This window comes from Antechinus flavipes, chromosome 4 (assembly GCF_016432865.1).
Source record: "Antechinus flavipes isolate AdamAnt ecotype Samford, QLD, Australia chromosome 4, AdamAnt_v2, whole genome shotgun sequence".
Taxonomy (NCBI): Eukaryota; Metazoa; Chordata; class Mammalia; order Dasyuromorphia; family Dasyuridae; genus Antechinus; species Antechinus flavipes.
Genome location: NC_067401.1, coordinates 160,269,855 through 160,291,934, shown reverse-complemented (window position 1 = coordinate 160,291,934; position 22,080 = coordinate 160,269,855). Strand labels below are relative to the sequence as shown.

Genomic DNA, 22,080 nt, shown 5'->3' with positions numbered 1-22,080 from the left:
CCCATTTTTCAATATTATTATTCTTGCTTATCCTTATGAATCATGGAGTAAAAATGCCTCCAAAGAATTCAAAGTGAACATCACAGAGAAAGCAATGGGGAGTTACTTGGTGAGTATGAAAAAGTTTCTGCATATAAACAGCAAATAATTCCAAAGCAGAAAAAGAGTGAAGGATCACAAGGAATTCCTAGTAGAAAATATGGGTAAGTAGTTTGTTGTTTGTTGCAGAATTCTGCCAACATCCTTGTTTCAGGGGAAACTAAGAAAGGCCTTCAATGTGGTAGATAGATTTTCTATAGGGAGAATATGGATGACAGTCGCATGAGGTGGGAGGAAATAGATGGGTTGAGATCTGCATTGTTAGAGGAAAGAAATTAATGAGATCATAGATGAGTGACAGTTAGATGGCCAGTGGTGAGAAAAGTAGACTTAAAAGTAAGGAAGACTTGAGTTTCAATTATACCTCAGATATTTACTATATTGATTTATGAAAATCAATTAACTTCTCTCAGTCTCAATTTCCTCACTTGTAAAATTTTAGAGTAATAGTAGCAAAATTTTAGAGCAATAGTTCAGAGTAGTAGCAACAAACAAATAAGATTATGTACCTTTAGGCACCTTTCAAAATTTTAAGAGCTATATATAAATGCCAGTTCCATTCTCAGCAGAATGGAAGCTTCAAGAAAAGGAATTAATTCATTTTTGTCTTTTGTAGCTCAGAACCTAGCAGTGCTTAAAAAGTGTTGATTATGTCTCAGATGGTCATAGGGTAAAAGGTGACCTATTTTATAAATTTAGTTTATTATCATCATCACCACCATCACTACCATCACCATCCTCACCAAATAGAGCAAAATGATATTTAAGAGTCTAAATTGTCACTCTGCCCTGTGCTCTGGTTGTAGCACTAATTCTGCATCTAGTAATGTCAAAGTTGCAGTGGCCAGGCGGAGTCCCACCTGCCTCCAATTATAAGCTGACTTATAAAGGCCCTGCTACATAGCAGAAGTTGTCAGGTATGGAGCCGATTCACACTCTATGTACTTCCTTTTTTTTTTTTTTGCTGAGGCAATTGGGGTTAAGTCACTTGCCCAGGGTCACACAGCTAGGAAGTGTTAAGTGTTTGAGACCAGATTCAAACTCAGGTCCTCCTGAGTGCTGGTGCTCTATCCACTGCGCCACCTAGCTGCTCCTCTACTTCCATTTTCTAGCCTGGAAACCTCTACTTGGGTAGAGTAGTACCATTAGAACCTGGGTTAACTTCTAGTCCCACTGTGGGGGACTAGCTGGACTGGCTACAGGGGGCTCCTCAGGTTAAAGAACACTAGCAACTAATTGGTGACAAAATGCTCCCAGGTGGCTCAGTGCCAGAGGCAGCATACATTGGGATGTAGGGATGGAAAATATTCTCTCTCTTTTTAATAGCCTTTTATTTACAAGTTATACATATGGGTAATTTTACAGCATTGACAATTGCCAAACCTTTTGTTCCAAGTTTTCCCCTCCTCCCCCCCACCCCCTCCCCTAGATGGCAGGATGACCAGTAGATGGTAAATATATTAAAGTATAAATTAGATACACAATAAATATACATGATCAAACAGTTATTTTGCTGTACAAAAAGAATCAGACTGAAATATTGTACAATTAGCCTGTGAAGGAAATTCAAAATTCAGGCAGGCAAAAATATAGGGATTGGGAATTCAATGTAATGGTTCTTAGTCATCTCCCAGAGTTCTTTTGCTGGGCGTAGCTGGTTCAGTTCATTACTGCTCCATTGGAACTGGTTTGGCTCATCTCATTACTGGATGGAAAATATTCTCAACTATTGCTATAACCAATATGTAAAATCAGCTCTACTTTGAGAAAGAAATAATTAAAGAGAAAACTTAAGAAAAATCCAAGTGAGGATTCACTGCCTTGGATGAATTGAGTATGCTCTTGTACAGTGACTGAGGCAGGGACTGAATAAAAAAGGACAGTTTTATAGAAATATTGACTAAGACCAACCAGTTAGTTCAATAATTATGACAATATTAAAGATAATAGCTAGAATTTATTTAGTGTTTTAAGGTTTGCAAAACATTTTACATATGTTTCCTTATTTTGAAATACATCAATTTTGTGGGAGGGGGTAATTATTATTATGCCCATTTTACAGATGAGTTAACTAAAAGTCAGAGATATTAAGTGACTTGTGTAAACCCGCTATTTATTAAGATGACAACCTTAAAGAAGTGCATTTTAAATACTCCTTAAAAATTTTTATTGTGAAAAAATCTTAGAAAAATATCAAGTGAAAGTGATTTTTAAAAAAAGGAAGATGGACAATTTGGGTGTAGCATCATAGCAGTACTTTTCTGGCCAATAAAGATTTAATCCATTTGTTAAAGGACCTTTGGTCTTTTCTTCTTCCTTTTTTTCCCCTAGTCAAATAGCATCATTTGTTAGTTTATGCAAATGTGATTCCTAAAGAACAATGAGCTTGTTTTTTGGGGTCCAGGACTTTTAATATTCAAGCTGTGTCACAGAGAACAATCAGAATTATTTAGATTTTCATGTTCAGCAGAGCTATTGAAGGGTAAAGTATTGCATGATTCACATGGTCAAATTGTATGGCAGAGGAAGCAAGGATTATTTTGGTGCAGACTTTCCATAGCTAATACACTGATACAAGACCTGGGTGGTTTCAATTTTTTCCTATTTGTGAGAACCTCCTTTAATTTCAGGTACTCATCCTGAGATAAGCATTTCTACTGAAAAAGGTAAAAAAAAATTGAAGGAAATGATCCTTGTGACCCAGTTATGCCTCACAAAGCCAGGTCTTCACACTACATAGAAACAACCTTCTATAAGTAAACTAACCCATAGTAGGTCTTCCATAGGATATTTCTCTAAAAAAGTACAAGACAAAAATACAGAGTCAGAAAGAGGTGTCTATTAGTAAAGAGCTATGCTGAGCCATCATTGATTTCTCTTTTTCTACTTGCCAATTTTAGCTAAACTGGCATTAACTTTCTAGGATTCTTCCATAAATTGTATTTTGATACAATTTATTTCCTTTGTAATCCTATGTATTTTATGTTATACATTTAAAAACATTATTCTAAGAAAGGATTTATAAGCTTGAACAAACTGTCCAAGGGATTATGACAAAAAATAGTGAAGAACCCCCATACTACTCCATGCTACCTCCATTTTATTTTTAGTAAAGGGAATTTCTGTTCTTAAAAAGAAATCATACAAGTCAGTCACTTATCGGTCTCAATCCAGAATAGCTATGTCCTGCTGCTATTTCATAGGAAGTTGTGTAATTATCTGTAATATAGAAATACTTTTTTAGCATACCACATAAAATCAATTACATAATGTAATGAATCATTACCTGTCCAGCTAACATTTCATATAACAGGACACCATAGGCCCACCAGTCCACAGATTTTCCATACGGCTGATAAGCAATGATCTGTGTGGAGACAAATTGGTAATTTAGTTATTAATCAGTAATTTGTACAGAAAACCATTGCAGCACACACACATTAGAGATGCAACTGTTATGTCATAAAATTGGTTTTGTTGTGACTGTTTTTGAATTTACATGCATAAAGCAATACTGCCTTTCTAGTAGACTCTTTTAAGGTTCATACATTAATTCCATTGATACCATCTTTGTTTAGAACATATTTGGAATTCTTTGGGAACTGCCCCTGTAATGCTGGAGAAACTGAGGCAAGATAAAGATTAGAGAATTTTTAATATTTTATTTGGGTTTCTGAGAGGGAGAGATTTTGGTCCGAGGCCTGATATCTTAAAGCATTCAGTATCAGCATCAAATGTGAGATTCCAATGATTTATATATAGCTCTAAGATCAGGGAAGACAAAGGCAAAGGACAGAACGCTGGTAAATGGTGGGAATTTCCAAAAACGGACCATCAATCTGGTTCTGACAGGGTGGGGGATGAGGACCATAAATTCTGATAAACTGGGAGTGAAGGGGGTAATGACCTAGAGACAGAAAATCTGGAACTTAGAAATATGAAAGTATATCTCCTAGTAATTCATTTGCAATTTATGGCTCTATGGAATGCTAATGGTCAGGGTTCCCAACCCTAATTGGTTGGTTAGTCCTAATGGTCAGGAAGGGGGGTTGCAACCAGGGGATTGAGGCAGAACAATTCAGAGAAATTGAGATAGAACAATTGGGGAAACCGAGGCAGGACAATAAAAGGAAACCCATAACACTAGTTCATGTGCCTCATAAGGAAATTTTTTTTGTTATTGTTGACACTTCCTCTTTGAATATAAATGACATGTTATCTTTGTTATCTACAACAGATTTCTCTCTGAATGACATTTTGCTTTTTCCAAAAATCAAACTCATTCTCAAAGTATTGGGGGGGAAAAGAAAGGAGGGAGAAAAGCAGAGAAAAAGGAAAGAAGGAAAAAATGAGAAGGAAAAAAGAGAGAGAGAAAGAGGAGAGAGACATGAAAGAGAGGGAGTGAGACATGAGAGAGACAGACAAACAGAGAGAGAGAGAGAGAGAGAGAGAAAGAGAGAGAGAGAGAGAGGGAGGAGAGAAATGCCAAAAACAGATGACTATATATGAAGAAGGAATCCAACATAATGAGAATCAATGTGTAATCTCCCAAAATAATTGCTTTAATATTAGAGGTGACACTTAAGTTCTTAGGTATTATGAAAAAAACAAAACAAAACAAAAAGCAAGGGATTCAATCTCTTCATGTATTCTATGCAAAGAGAAAAATAATACTATTAGTCTCAATGCATCCATTGTGTTATTTTTGAAGTTAGTTCCTTGATTTATTCTTAGTATTATTTCCCCCAATTACATGGAAAAAGTTTTTAATCTTATCAAGTATTATTAACCTTCCTAATATTCCCAAATGTCCAAAGGATGGATTCAAGAAGTCTTACTATAATTACATCACTTTCTCTATATCTAGTCTATGTCTGTTTAAATAATTGATTCAAAGTATTTCTGTGTAGAATTCGGAGAAAAATGAAATAACAAAGGCTTAACCAGATAGATGTAAGAAGAAAAAAAAAAAGAATAAATTTCAGATTCTATTTTGTTAACACTTATTTCTTTAAGAGGAAATTAACAAGTACAGAAACCAATAAGGAAAAAGATGTCACTTCTTGTGACAGAGCAGCAGGTTCTATCTTAATCATCTATGAACCAAATTTGATTGTAATCTTTTTTTTTTTTTTTTTTTTTTTGGTATCATTTCACTATCAGTGAGATCATCCATATTCTTGCTCTACCCAGAAAGACTGCAGGATAATGTTAAGACAATGTTTGACTTATTTATAAGTGCTTTTCTTTGTCATTGGTAAATTTGCAATTAGAGCATGTAAAATAACCTTATGAAAATGGAACTTAATTAAGAGACTAATGGCAATGGAATTCATTATTCCTTAACAAATCTAATAGGACTGAATTTCTTAGCTTGGGGCTGTTCTCTTGATGGTCACCACACAATAATACACAGTGTTTCATGAGTTTAACACAAAAAAATAAAATGTGACAAGTTTTATTAAACAAATTGTTGCTTTCCATCTCTTTCCACTTTATTCAAGAAGGTCATTGTAAGCTTGCATCTGTGAGACTGAAACAAAACATTCTAAAACCTGACAGGTAATGAGAATGTTGAATAGCAAATGTAATATATAATTTTCATGGTCATACCAGATTTCTAAGGGTTTCCTCAGAAAGAGGTAGATTATGTCTTATAATTCATTTTTGAAAAAGGTTTCTGAGTATGAAAAGACAAGGTTTAATATTACCATAGCAACGTTCAAAAAAGAAAATGTACTTTTATTCTAAGTTTAGCTGTTATAAATTTATGGATCTAACCAGCCCAAAGCTCTCTACAAAGAAAAAAACTAATCAATTCATTAAGAAACATTTAAGCACTTACTATGTGGCAAGCATCATTCTAAGCACTGGGGATATAAAAAGTAAAATAGCCCCTTTCCTCAAGGAGCTTACATTTTAATGCAGGGAGTACAATTTGCAAAATGTATATGTATATGTATATTATCCTCCATTTACTATATATGTATGTACACTATGTAGTGTACACAAGCACAGTATATAAATAGTAAATAGAAGGTAATATCTGAGGAAAGGCATTAGTGGGAGGACAGAGTAGAAGGGAGGGGGGACATCTTTAGAAGGTAGGATTTATGATGAATCTTGAAAGAAGCCAAGAGATGGAGGTAGGGAAGGAAAGCTTTTTAGGTATGGAGGACAGTCAGTGGAAGGTGCAGAGTTAGAACATGGTGTTATACTCAAGGAACAGTAAGAAGAATAGTATACAATTCCTTTTGAAACATGACTAATATGGAAATATGTTTTACATGACTGTACATATATAATATTTACTAAATTGCTTGCTTTTTCAATGAGGGGAGGTGAAGAAGGGGGAGAGAGAATTTGGAACGCAAAATTGTAAAATTGTTTTTTATATGTAATTAGGAACAAATCAAATATTCAAATATTTTAACAAGGGAAATACACTGAAGGGAGCGGAAGGGTAGAAAAAGTTTTTTTTAAAAAATCCAAACAGAAGATTTTGCATTTGATCCTGTAGGTAACAGAAGATTACCCTAAATACATTCTAGAGTTTCACTCAGTATAAAGGGGATAGAAATAGGCAAATGCTTAAAGTCTGAGATAAGATGAACACTCATCTGAATCTTTCTAGATTTGAAAAAAAATTTTTTCCCAATGTTTTCCATCTCACCCAAATATTTTCTATTCCTCTTTTTCATATTGTACATTTCTATAGTAGTTTATATATTCATGAACTCCAGTAATACTCTGTTAATTGCTTTATCAAGTATTATTCTTTTTGAAAAAAAAGTAAACTTTTCCATTGCTATACTCTTGTTAAGAATCCTATTTCATCAAATTGTAATCATACCTGTGAGAATGTCTTTACCTCTTGGCTTGTTAATTATAAACTTATATCTTACTCATTTAGAGAATTGGTAAGTATTGTTCCTGAGTCTGTCCATATCATTGCTGCCTCTCTTAAAGCATCATTTTTTTAATGGCACATGATGGTCCAATTAAACATATCATTATGATGCCCAACATAGTAACTAATAGGTCCTAAATTTCTGATAGATTACTTGATTTAGCAAATGAGTTCTCAACCTTGGTTCTATGAACTTATTTTTAAAATGTATTAATAATTGAATTTCAATATAATTAGTGAGGTCTGTGAATGAAAGGAACTTTATTTAAAACTGAATACACTATATCAAGAATCAAAACAAACTGCTCAGATTAAGGAAATGAATCCTGAATTCTCGAAAACTTCAACACTTTGGAAATTCTGCTTCTATGTCTGCATCAGAACTTCCACAGATATGGAAAGTGATCAGTATATGAGATTTCCCCTCTGAATTCAACATGGTTATAATTTGATCTTCATCTTCCTTTCCCATATACCATTAATGACTATTCCATTCTGTTCCCTTCCCCCATTTCTAAGATTTTGAAAATCAATGTTACACATTAGAGGCCTATTTGTCTTAGCGATATCATTGATCAATCTAACAAAACATGCCTATAAATGCTGCTATTATTATGGATGAGTGAGAGTGCCCCTATCAATTCCTTCTTATTCTCTCAGAATAATTTAAATGTTGTATGTTATATAAAATAATCTGATATGCAGATGCCTGGTTTTAAATATTGGTAAAGCTTAATCTCTTCACCTTTTTCTAAATTAAAAATAAATTAATATGAAATATGAACTTTTGTCAAAGCTTAACCTCTTTACCATTTTTAAATTAAAAAAATAGAAAAAGTTCTAATATTACTTTCCCTTCTTACCTCCACTTTTTCGAATCCCTCGCTTCCTTCAATCTTTTGTTCATGTGTCACCTTCTAAGGGCCATCTTTCCTGGTTATCCTAGTTGTCCGTTCTTTGTCCTGCCTTAGATTATCCTGTATATACTTATCTGATTATATTTTGTTTTTCCCTCATCAGAATGCAAGCTTGTGGTTGGGGCCATTTTTTGTTTGTCTGTTTCATTTTTGTGTCTCCAGAGCCCATCAAGATATCATATGCACAGGAGGGATTGAATAGCTATTTATTGGACTACATTGGATTAGCAGATACAACCCGAAAAGTATTACTAAGCAAAAATTATGGCTCAATCTAGAAGCATATAGGGAAGAAAACTCCTTTTTCCTAAAGAAAATAAGAAATTAATGTCATTTTAAAATTACTTAAAAATAAACTCAATAATGCTCTGAAACCCACATGCAATTACTACCTTTTCCCTCCCAACAGTTATTTTTACTTTATAGAAAAATATGACTTTTGCAAGGAAAGTAAAGTTTTCTAAAGATCAGACCAGATTGCAAGGATACAAAATAAAATCACGCATGGTTTTTTAACACAAATCAAAATGGTCAACTTTGAGAAATCTAATGACCACATTGTACCTGCTTTAAAATTAAGGGATCTCATATCTTGGACTCTCAGATAACCTGTAAAGGTTATTTTCTTCATCAAAACAAAATCGGTTTGCAAAGTGCAAATAAGCGAGTCAGACCTAATCATTAGAAGAAAACATGTTATTAATAAGTTTTCTTCTATTAGGGACAAGTGATTGTATTTTGATAAAATTATGAGAAATTAGAAAAAGCAGCAAGGTAGAGAGCCCCATTACAATAAGAGCCAAGGATAATACTTATGTTGAGGCCTTTTGGGTTATAGTGAGAGAAATGTGCTGGATACCATTTGTTTGCATGGAAGTATAATATCACCAGAAGTATGAATGGGTCAATAGAATTAAAGATACTATATTATAAAGGAGGCATTAAAGTAGAATGTAAACTCATTAAGGGCAGGGGCTATTTAGTTTTTCATTTCTGTATCCTTAGCAGCTAGTACAATAGTTAGCCCATTGTAGATATTGCTGAATGGAAGTAGCTGTATTAAATATTGAATATCAGTTCAGGAGTACAATACTTTGTTAAAAAATGCCGTCTCTGGAATCCACACTATAATTTACAGAGATAATCGGCTACAGAGAGGTTGTAAACTTTGTTGATGGAGGGAATACACACATTGTTTAAAATTTAGATCTTTCCTTCCCAGATACTCTCCTGACTTTTCCTCCTAATCTGCATAGCAACCTTCTCATTTTAGAGGAAATATTTCCAGTCTTAGGGCACCCTTCTCTGATTGGTACATTCTGCCTAGACCACAATTTCCTGAGGAAGCTGGGCCATCTATGTTCAATTGACTCTTTGCTCTACTCTGGACTGTTTCTGAACTTTTTTCACCTCCTTCCAAAAGCCTTTTAACCTTCCCTAGAAAATATATCCCCACTTTTCATTCTAGTCTCCTTTTATGTATAACATAGGAGAATATGGGATTCTTGAGAACAAGAATTATCTTTTCAGTTTGTATTTGTATTCCCAGCATTTAGCACAATGCCTCGAATTTAGTAAGCCTTAAATACATTCTCACTCTCTCTCTTTCTTCTCCTTTCTTCCCCTCCCCATCCCCAGGTGTGTGTATGTGTGTGGGGGGGTTTATGTGTGTGGGTGTAGTTTTTCAGGGTGAAGCATTCACTAAAAGTAGACTATCTTGTGTCACAGACTTGCATATCAATTCCCATTTATGCTCAAGAATACTAATATACCTAGCAAATGCCATTTCAGTATTTAAGTCAGTTATTTGGGTCATACTAACAATTGCAAATATGCTTGATAATTGATTTCAGATTTTTCTCTTCTGAGAGAATTGCAATTAAAAAAGGAAGTCCTACAATACTTTCTACTGAATTATATATTGTTGTCTAGTTCAGATGCTACCCAGTCATTTAGAAATTCCATAGATGTTCATTCCAAACTTTTAATTGTTCCCCAGAAGAGAACCTGTTCTCAGAAGATTCTTACTATAAATCTATAGCGTTTTTGTTGTTTTGGAAATCTATATTCAGAACTACTAACATAGGCATCTTTCTCTGATTTCAGCATGCTTTTGCATTTTTCTAATGGGAAATGCTTTTTTGTCTCATAAAATTTTCTAATGTTTAAATTAATACTTTCTTCTCAGAGGGTGGTTTAGAAATCAATTTTCATATATTAACCGCTACTGTCACTGAATCAGGAATTTTTGAATGATCAACTGGGTCTAGCAACTCGCAAAATACCAATCTAGTAATTTCTCTGAGTTTTCCCCCCTGTAATGATCACTTTATTTCTTTAACTCTTTTTCAGATTTTTTAAAACAACTTTATGATACTCTAACAGTCAGGATTTATTCATAAAATCAAAATAAGTTTTTATGCTTTTATACCAATGAACAAAAATACTTTTTAAACATACTAGTCTCAATTTTTACTTAGTTTATAACATAAAATTATATATTGAAAACTAACAATGCAACTATTGATTAAAATCAAATATACATAGTAATGAGCAATAGAACAATGATTATTTGTAGTGAACACAGCAAATAAAAAAGTAAAAGCCATTCATCAATACTGATTAATATTAAGGCACTGATCAGTACATTTATGATTATGTGAATTACAATGTGTTTACAATGAGATAGAAAATGCCTACGGAGAAGAAAAGAAAATCTGCAAAGCCCTTATATATAGGGATAATCACAGTGTAGGTAATCTAGGTGAGGTACTTATCCCTTTAATTGCTACAGACTCACTTTCTTGAGTAATTCTCATTTCAGTCTGTAAGGTAATCAAGGTATATGTTTTGCTACATCACATGTTAGTAGAAACACACAATAATTCTCAATAATCACTTTACTCTGAGTTCCCACACAAGTTTATTAAATATTAGATAAACCAGAGAAACATGTATCAAATTCTCTTAAATGGGTAGTTGAATAAATATCAATGATACTGGCTACTTACACTAGTAACATAGTTATATGTTAAAACTATATATATGTATATATGTTAAGCTATAATTACAACAGTATGAAGACACATATTTTAAATATTTCAGCAATACACAGAGTCAACTCTAACCATTGCCTGCAATTGCTCATTTTTTAAATTGCTCATTTCTTAATAGGAAAACACTTTCAGAGCACTCTGCTTTTTGGGGATGGCAGTCATTGTCTTTCAAGAATTCTCTTTATAATGTCTTTTCACATGAGGGTTAAATGTAGTTCTCTCAGGAAATTTCTCTCTAGTAGTCAAATCACTAAGAATCTAGGAAAAGTTATCTTTGGGTTTATTCTCTGTCCACAAAAAGTGTCTCCAGCCACCACAGTTAACAGTCTTCCTAAAATGACAAACTGCCCTAGTCAGTATTCTCACTGCCTCCTCACAGCTGACAGTTAAACAAAAATACTAGTATCATTTTTTTTGGGGGGGGACAAGAGTATTAAAGCTGGCACTACATACATATCCATATGTAGATAGGCCTGAAACTGTGATTTCATTGTTTTGGGGATCTCTTGATGAGAATACTCCCACTCCTAGCAATATATAGTTTTAAATGACTTAAGATTATAAAATAAATATGTGGCAGAGAAAAGATTTGAATCTAAGCTGGTTCTTCATACACAGATGATGCCAAACTCACGAAAACAGGGGCTACTAATCTCTAAAAAAAAGGATCCCTGTGGGCTACATACCAACTTAAAAAACACATATTAATATTAATAATTAATATTTTATTTGTTTTGGTAAATATTCCCCAATAATATTTTAGTCTGGTTTGGGCCACTCTCAGAAGTATTGTGGATTTGTATGGTCATGTATCTCACACGCCTTCATTACACTTTGCTGACTTTTATCATATATACATACATACATATAAGTATCTAAAACACCAGCTTCAATAGCTTTTCCCATAGAGATTATGGATATCCTTATTGTATTTTTAAGAGGCAATGTAACCTTGGGGAATGACAGTTAAACTGGCATTCTGTAGTGTCTGTTAACTGATAGTTAGAAAAAAGATTTTGAGAAAATAGAAATAATTAAATGTACCTTCTTTTCTTTTCTGGAAGAAATGGTTAAATATAATTGGGTGACATTCACTGGCTTTTTAACACTGGGATAAACCCATCAGAATGGAGGCTTGAGTGAATAACATAAGAGTGTTATCTTAAAATTCTGAGGTAAGAGATAGTCATCTTCTCTTTGGAAACTTTACCCTGCTAATAATAATGCATGTGGATTGGACCATTTTATATATGTATATGTATGTGCATTATATATTTAAAATCTCTCTCAGTTTAAATAATTTCTCATGTCCTAAATCCACAAATATAAATAAACTAAGGCGATTTTTAAAAATTATTTGGATAAAAATAAAGCCTTGTCTGTGCTAATGAAGGTTCAATAAACTTCCACTGAATTAAAGTGTTTTTTGATGTTTGTTTGATTTTTGGGTATAGACTGCTTTGATGTGAAACTTGCTTCAGATGTTTAGAAATTCAAAAACGAATTCCATCAAATTTGACTTACATGTGTACAATCTTGATTTATATGTAAAATATAACATGTAAAAAACTCAAGAAAATCACACAGAACACCTATGGAATTGAGTTATTCTGAATTCAGCTGAAATATTTTGGTTCCTTAAGTTTCTGTTCAAAAATATATTTAATCCTAATTGTATACAATTCAAAAACTTGTCAATGTTGTCTTTGGGATTTTTATAGGCAGACTTTTATTGAGACCAAATATTTTTTACTTCTACTTGTGAATTTGCTTTTTGTGAGCCATCACCAGGAGTGTGGCTCCTGTTAGGTGGGAACTACTTAAATATTAACTGAAAATTTGCACAAAAGGAATACCAGTGCTATAAAGAAATGATGAGAGAGTTAAAAGTATCATCATACATATAAGATCTTCAGAGTAATAAAGCATTTCTCAAAGTTGGGAGAACTCACGGTAATTTTAGATATATTTATAAAAAGAAGTTTTGTAATAAACCACAGATGATTAAGGATTTGTATACTAGGCTATTTTTAGCCTGTCCTCTCCCTGATAAACCCTGAAATGGTCCAAACTCTCCTCTGAAAGAGCCCCAATGGAGGATGACATAAACTGAGATCTTTTGGGGGGACTGGATAGGTAACTTCTTCAGGAAGTCCCAGATCCTGGGAAAAGCCTGCAAACTCCCAGTTATCCAATTGGAGATCTTGGCCTCCATTGAATTGCCACAAACAACTCTCAGCAGTTCAAACTTCAAATAATTCAAGTGGTGATCTCTCTGATCTCCCAGCCCCAGCCCAAGATATATCCCATATAATCATGATTTGTCAATCTACCTTTGCCAAATTCCTAATGAGGAGTTTTGCCCACTAAGAAAGCTTCCTTCTTAGTGAACAATAAAATTCCCTTTTGCCATACTCATTTTGGGTTTGCGAATTCTTTCACATTGGACCTGCATTTGACCAGAGGGGATTCCCCACCCCAATTCTTGCATCTCTTCACTACCACTAACATCAGCATTTGCACCTCATCACCCCCAACCTTCAAATCACAAGAACTTCTAGGAAATTGTTCAGAGTCAATATCTCCTATTAAGCCTTCTCTGATTCAAAAGAAAATAAATAATTCAATCGAATCTAATCCAACAAACATTTAAGTACCAACTAGATGCTAAGTACTGTTCTTACCAGTGATATAAAGATAAAATTAAAAAAAAAAAACAAGTCTTTAGGGAACTTACAACCTAATCAAATAAAAAAAATATGGATCAGCTAATTCAGACCACAGAGGTACTAGGATTCAAGCATTCATTCAGATGAACCTTCTAAATGATATTCCAAGAAGGATATTTTTCACACATTCTCTTGCTATTCCAGGATGAAAAGTCTTTTCCTATTAGGAAGTTGTTACTTATACATATTAACTCTTATAATTTGGGATTTCCCTTATTTTTCCTAGATCGTATTAACTGTGGAAGAGGTCTCAAAATGGTATAATTTCAAAAGGTTTCTTAAATATTCAATCTTATTCAAATCCTGTGGCTTATTTTCTGTATGAACCTAGGCAAGTCACTTTACATTCTACTATCCCCCACACCTGGAATGCTTTGCCCTCTCACCTTTGTCTCTTAAGTTTTCCAGACTTTTTGCAAGCCCCAGTTCAAAATCTACCTTCTGCAAGAAACCTTTTTTAGTGACTCAAGATATTAGCACCTTGTTCATTCAGGTTTATAAGCTTTATATACTTAGTTTCTTCTTCTTCTTCTTCTTTTTAAACATACTTCCTCCAGCCCCATTGGAATGTGAGTTTCCAGGAAAGCAGAGGGTGCTTCTGCTTTTCTTTATATCCTCAGGGCCTAATACAATGCTCTGCATAGGTTAAACACTTAATAAATGTTTGTTGACTTAGTGTAACCCCAGATGGAGGCAAATACTATTTCTTGAGCTGCTCCCTCTTTCCTTTTTACTTTATAAGAAAGAGTGTTTGATAAGAGTATTCAGAATTCTCATTTCTTATTTTCCTTGAGGTGGATAATGACCAGTTTTTTAAGTAAAAATAGGTCATCCAGTTTTTTCTTTCTAGACACACTATTGGTGTTTGCCAAAAATACCCCAAAAGTAAGATAGTATCTATCTTAAGATCAATGATGAAAATGCTCTTCATTCACCTCAAGAAGACTTTGATGACCCCTCAAGAATTTTCTGTGTCAGGAAAAGGAATAACATCAAATTCTGGAATAATTTCCTGATTAGTGCCTCTTATGCTCCCATCTCACCACCAACCATGTATCTATTTGTGACAACCATCTGTCTTGGCCCCTCTTGACTGGTTAAGGAGATGCTACACTGTTAATCAATTTCAAGGCTTTAAAACAAATAGTCATAAATATTTATGCCTTGGCCAACACTACTAATGAAAATTCTATATGAGATAATTACTTTGCTTCTGCCTGCCAGATTTACTTATAAAGAGGATGAGATTATTTCAATCTTTTGTGCAGATTCTAAAACCTTGATTGTGGGTATTCTAACCTTCACCAGACTATAAAATGATGTGTTTTAAGATAAATCTCTAGTATTTTTTTCCATTTTCAAAGAGTTAAAAATTAAATTTCCTTTAAAAATCATCTACCATGGTCCTGGTTTGTTTTTATATAAATCAACTTTAGGCAAACTTAGCAATATTTCAGTTATTTTGAAATCATATTCCTAGTAGTGCTATCTGAAATATACCTAAATAATAGAGGAAGCAAGACCTCTGAGCACCCCAAAAATCTGCCAAGTCCATACATGGAAGCTTACCCAAGTCCTCCAGATATTCCAGCTTTACTACATTCTTAATTTAGACCAAACTTTAACATTTGATTATCTACTTTCCCAGATCGTAGAAGATTAGAAATGGCAAATCAGAAGGGAAATGGGAATTGACTAAAGAAGGTATTCTGGGAGCTTGATAATGAGAAAGGACACAAAAAACTCTAGAAAAAGTATACACATGCATAGCAGTCTAAGATCACTTAGTGCTTGGCTAAATAACCTTTGATAGAATAACTAAGTGTAAAATTGTATTTAGAGCACGTTATAATAGCTGATATTTAACATATTTCTTTAAGAAAGCAAATGTGTGAGGTATTTTAGAAAAATTTCTCAAGAATGGCTAAACACAAAGTTTTGGAATTTAAAGAGATATGCTTTTAGCTGTGTAAATAATTCACTTGAGTAAAACACCTTATTCTCTGATGATGGCAGTTGAATGCATTATTGTATTTGGAAAGTTAATATTTTAACCAGTCCAGACTCATTCTTAATGAAGATGAACTCCAGAGACATCTTTGTTCCTAAAAATGCTGCCTTCTCTGCTGACAGTTATTTGTTTGTTTGTATTCAAACAGCATCTGGTCTATGTTAAATGAAGATTACTTAGCTTATAATCACATTCTGCTTAACACCTGTCAAGAATTGGATGGCTTCAAAACAAACACTGCTCTAAGAGCTTATACTTTTTATAGTGTGGTGCTCCCTAGGTTTCAAATATGAAATGCCTGATTGTTCAAACTGGTATGATACTAAAACATTTCTTCCTTGAGAAGAAATACCCATTCAAGTCATGTTAGAGTTCTTCCTGATAAGGTTGAAGGACATGACAGCAGTCTTCCAGGAGTTAAAAAAAGATGTCATATGGAAGGATCAGACTGGTTCTATTTGGTCCCATAGGGTAGAATGAAAAACAATAATTGGAAATTGCTAAAAGAATGAAATTTAGGCTTGAGGACAGGAAAAACTTTTCTACTAATTAAAAAAGAACCCCAAATGAAATAGATTAGCCTTATGAGGTGAAGAGTTACTTCTTAGGAGAATTATTCAGGTAAAAACTGGACAATTCACCTGTCTAGTACATTAAAGGAAAGATGTTTTTTGAATATGAGTCGGCTTAATGGCCTCTTGGTCATCTGTTGAACTGGCAGAATAAGAAGTTGTTTACAAAGACAAGCCAGGATTCTGACCCACACTGTGTCTGTTTTGAGAGTGGCTCTAGGATGTTAACTGAAGGGTATTCTGAGATTGTGGTGAAATATGTGATTTCTAATAGGTGATTAAGATCACAAGCTTATAAAATCCTACAGAGAGAGAACTGATGAATGCTGAGTGCATAATGAAGTATATATTTTGTATGTTTTCTTTATTTTTTTGCTCTCCCTCTCCATCTAATACAGAAATATGTTTTGTATGATTTCATATATATAGTGGGTATCATATTGCTTGTTGTCTCAGTGAGTCACAGAGGGCCCAAAGGAGGGAGAGCATTTGGCAATCAAAATGAAAATTAAGGATTAGAAGCCCAAGCCTGGCATTATGTAGGTCACTCAAAGTGACTAGGAATTATTTTACAATCCTACCTCTGCTGGCAGCAGAAGGAATTTCTTTCCAAATGTTTATAACACTATAGGTCATCCCTTTTTAAAACACATGCCATATTCTACTTTTAGTTCTTTGGACGTGTATCTTTTCTTCCCAAATAGATTGTAAACCCCTTGAGGATAGAAGTCATGTCTCATTTCTCTTTGTGTTTCTATCAGTGTCTAGCAAATTACTTTGTGGATATTAGATTTAATGCATGCTGAACAAAATGAATTCATTTCAATTCAATTCAGCAAACATTTAATAAAAATATTATTATGTACCAAGCTAAGTAGTATGTGCTAAGCAGTAGAAATACACAGACTAAAATGAAACAGTTTCTGCTGTGCAAGGACTTAGATTTTACTGATGGGAAAAATATAGAATAAATAAAATACAATAAAATAAAAATAAAAAATACACAATAAATAAAAAATCATTTTGGGAGGCAGGGTAAAAGTAGTAATGAATAGAGGTAACCATCTGTAGAACCAAAAAAAACCAGGAACCACACAGCAGGGGAAACATGAGACAGGTTTCAAGAAAGCTAAATATTTCAATAGGCTTGGATGAGGATAAATGTGTGAACTGTTGATTGAATGAATGGATATCAAAGATAAAAAACTCAAACTTTCAAATTTAGAAAATCTTAAATGTACATTTGCTCCTTATGCCTGAGAATTGGACTGCAACTTCAAATGCTTACCTCTGGAGCAATGTAATCTGGAGTTCCACAGAAGGTCCTGGTTGTGACTCCATCTAACATATGCTCTTTGCACATTCCAAAATCAGCAATCTTGATGTGTCCTTCTGAATCCAACATGACATTGTCTAATTTCAAATCTCTGAAAGGAAGTAGATTCGTATCAGTGTTTAATTCCAGAGTAAACTCAGATTTCCTTTGTATCATTTGGATATCATTGAAATGGCCCGGTGAGTAGGTACTCCACCATAAAAAGAGGTTGTGCCCCACTCCATTTTGTACAAGAATATAGGGAACATGTGTCCTCTCAGGGAATTCAAGATGACAATTAATTTTTAAAGTTATTTTTGGAAAGAATCATTTTGTGGTTGTTGAATTTTCTTGTATTTAATTAATATGCAGAATCAGAATCAACAACATTCAAATATAGACCTCCCAACAACCCTATATTCTGCCATTGGAAGGGATAAAAACTGTACCTGTGATTTTATTGATAGAGGGAAAATTCCTCTACTAAAGTAGGTCAGCACCTTCTCTACAACTTAAACATCTTAGAGAACAGCTCAGAACATTGAGAGGGTAAATGACATATCAAGAGTTATAGTCAGTATGTCAGAGGCAGGACCCAAACCCAAATCTTCTTGGCTTTAAGATTTCAACTACATGGTCTCTGGGTCACAAGCAACCTACAATACTCCCAAGTGTGGCTTAAACCAGATTGACATACAATTGGGAAATTTGTTGTTATTGAGTCATTTCAGAAACTTAAGTTGTGCTTGAGTCTTTATAAGCCCATTTGGGGTTTTCTTAGCAAAGATACTGTAATGGTTCACTATTTCCTTCTTCAGTTCATTTTATAGATGAGGAAACTGAGGCATATAGTATTAAGTGACTTGCCCAGGGCCACATAGTTAGGAAATGTCTGAGGCCAGATTTGACTCTCATTTCAGGTCTGGTATACCATTTGCTGTGTCACCTAACTGTCCCAATTGGAAAATATCTGACAATAAATAAAAATTCAATAAAATATAAATAATGTTATGCTTTAAAATAAGTCAAAAGATAGCTTTCATGAATCTTTATGAACAGATTAATGGCCCCATTTTCTAGTTGAGTTTGACACTATTACTCTCTATCATGCTGTTCCTCTACAGAAACACATACAATTGAAAACAATATTTTTGATTTTCAGTGTTTGTTGTGACCTCATTTCAAAGAAAAAAGAGAAAGGCATTGTTGGTGGGCATAAACATGTTTTCTTTATGAATGTAAAAATAAAATAGGAAAGTCTCCAAAACTGAGAAATTCAACCAAAGATGATTCTTTCTTCACTGAGGTCAAAATGAAAGGAAACTCAGAGGGGATGCCTGTTGATAATAGCTACATTTAAATAGCAGGTTGCCATTTACAAAATGCACATGGGAGAATGCAGCTATTGTGTCCATTTTACAGATAAAGAAGCTGAGAATCTGAGAAGTGCAATGTTTACACTGAGATCACAAGACAGAAAGTTTTCAGGGCAAGAACTAAAACTCTGCCTCCTATGCCCTACTTTCTGATTTTTATCTGTTTTGTATTTCAGTATATAAATTACAAAATAATCTATCTTCTAACATGTAGTGTAACTACTAAATGAATAGCTGAGAAAAAGAGCTCCAGGTCTCACCTATAAATGATCCCTTGTTTATGAAGGAAAAATAATCCAATTGAAATCTCTGCTGCATAGAACCTGGAAAAGAAATATTAGTTGAGATCCATGACATTCTACTTGCTCCTTCTTTATCCTTCCTTTCTTCCATTTTAGATGTTCCAAACTCAAAACATCAAAGAACATAAAAGCAATTGTGACATCTGGTATCGACTAGAACAAGCCAGGCACAATTTGTTATTTATTGAACAAATTAAACCTTCCCCTCAATTTCATACCCCATAGGAAATTAATGGACAATCAAATATCCCCATTTTGATTTCCTCTTAAGGTTTACAAAGTGCTTTCCTCATAATGGGAGGTAGGGAAGCAGGTATAATTTTACCGATGAGGAAACAGATTCAAAGAGGTGATTCTACTTGCTAAGGATCACACTAATGAAGTCAGGATTCAAACCTGAGTGTTCTAACCTTTCTCTTATGGTACCTCTCTTTCAGAAAGTCTGTTATGTGCCCATAGAAAAATAGAATGTTGGTGCTGAAAGGGAGTTTGAGATCATTTTGTCCACACTCTTCATTTGCAGATGAGCAAACATACTCAGAAAAGTTCAGTGACTTGGCCAAAGTTAAAAAAAAAAAAAAAAAAAAACAACTCAGGGAAAAAAACCCTGCTACATAAGAGAGGCATAATTTGAATTCATGTCATCTGACTCCAAATTTAATAGTTAAGAAAAATTTGCAATTTGTTGCCTATTCAATATCAATGGATGCTTTCCTACTTCAGTAAAAAAGATGTTACTTCTTCATAAAGTACCTCCACATAGGTTCTTTAAAAGCCTTCAAAGAGGTTTTCTTTTAAGCAAATTGTTTAATAACTAGACATGCAAATGATGCATATAAATATGTGTGTGTGCACATATATATATATATATATATACACACACACACACATATACATATAAATATACATATATATGTAAATAGGTGAGGCAATTGAAGTTAAATGACTTGCCAGGGTCACACAGCTAGGAAGTGTTAAGTGTCTGAGATCAGATTTGAACTCAGGTCCTCTTGACTCCAGGTCTAGTGCTCCATCCACTGGACCACTTAGCTGCCCCCTCCATATGATATTAAGGGGAAAAAATTACCACTTTCCATTCAGTGTCATTTTAGGGAAAACACAGTGGTGAATTGAATTACAACTAATTCCTTTCCCCAAAACAGAATATAATGTACAAGGAAACAAATGATTGTCATCATTCCTGAAAGTCTGAACTAAAATGGGCTCTGTATGAATTCTCACTGAACCATCATCCCATTTAGAATCATTTGATAGCTCTAAAATGTTACTTCCAAATTAGTAAATTTTGTGAAGCCTAGGTGAAATGCTGAAAGATGGGGTAAAATCTCAAGGTATTCAGGAATCTTTGAAGACAGAATCTAAATCAGCTTTCAAAAGTTGTGAACAGTCAAAATAGGGCAAAAGGGGGGGGGGGGAAGGATCACTAAAATAAATGCTTTTCATTAGTTTGAATTTAATAAAAGGAAAAGATCCCAGAAGCTTTTAAGTATTATTTCAGAACTGTTCTCAGCAATTCTGAAATGTTCCTTCTGGTGAATCAAGTTGCCATGGCATTAACTTTTGATCTTTGTATGTATTAAAGTTTTATGTCACACACATATACAGGTAGAATGAGAACAGATATGTCTTTCCTTTTAAAGATAAAAATCAAAAGTGAGAAAATTTTCATAACATGTATCTGAAATGCATTGCCTGAACAATCTTATATTGTGCCTTCCAAAAGTCATTTGGTTCTGCATTTTCAAAGTATTATAGGATTGTAGATTTGCCAGAAAGATCATAAGATCATGCATTTATAGCTCAGCGGGATCTTTTAGGACATCTATTTAACTCATTTTACAGATGAAGAAATTAAGAGATTCATCAAGGTTATGGGAGTTGATCTAGGTCACACAAGTGGTGTGATCAATGTGGGCATCTCCTCTACTAATACAAGATCATAACATAATACATATTAGGATTTCTTTGAGAGTTAGTTATAATTTCTCTTGCTTGAAAAAACTCCCAATAATTATTTTTTAATGTAGTATATACTTTTTGGTAATGGCAATTTGCCCCTTAATGTTTTTTTAAAACAATAAACTGAATGGATCTTACATATTGTTCTTAAATTACACAAAATCCACTTCTCAAGTTTGCTATTTTGGCTTATTAATTCTAAATATAAGAGGAAAACAAAGGATATTAATAGCTAAAAAAGGCAATCAAGAGAACATCAATAATGGGTTTCTCCTTTTGTACATTTAAATTAAAATGGCAGAAATAAAATAATACTCACACTGCTTGTGGCTCCTTAAATTTTCCTACTTGCTGAATGTGGTACATGAGATCTCCACCATTGACATATTCCATGACAAAATAAAGACGATCCTAGGAACCAAGTATTAGCCAAAAGAAAAGCAGAGAAAAAAGATTGTATATGAAACTACACCTATTACAATTTTTAAAGTGTTTATTAAATTTAGTAAAACTGCCCTACTTGCCCTTTTCTACTTTCTTCTGTTCTCTTTGGTATCTTTTTAGAAATGTTCCATTAATATTTTTTCCTTTCCTTTTTTTTTTTTTTGATTTACTATTACTAGATGCCAAACCCTCTTCCATCTCATAACTCCCTCCTCAACAATAGAAAATATGATTTGGCAAACAAACTAACACAGAGATTGCTTCTGAAAATGCATATCATGTTTTATATTCTATTCCATCATCTTTTTGCCACGAAGTGGCATGTTTCATCATAAGTCTACAAGAGTCATAATTGGAAATTATACTAAC

The 22,080-nt window shown here is 33.7% G+C and overlaps 1 protein-coding gene across 1 annotated transcript in view; it reads right to left on the bottom strand.

Annotated features, from left to right (window-relative positions):
- PRKCA (protein kinase C alpha) overlaps positions 1-22,080 on the bottom strand; it is a 481,956-nt gene that overhangs the window by 21,671 nt on the left and 438,205 nt on the right. The window contains exons 11-14 of the mRNA XM_051995254.1: positions 21,587-21,678; positions 19,246-19,308; positions 17,583-17,721; positions 3,386-3,466 (exon numbers count right to left, since the gene is read on the bottom strand). Of these exons, the coding sequence (XP_051851214.1) occupies positions 3,386-3,466; positions 17,583-17,721; positions 19,246-19,308; positions 21,587-21,678 (375 nt within the window). The remainder of the gene's footprint in view (positions 1-3,385; positions 3,467-17,582; positions 17,722-19,245; positions 19,309-21,586; positions 21,679-22,080) is intronic.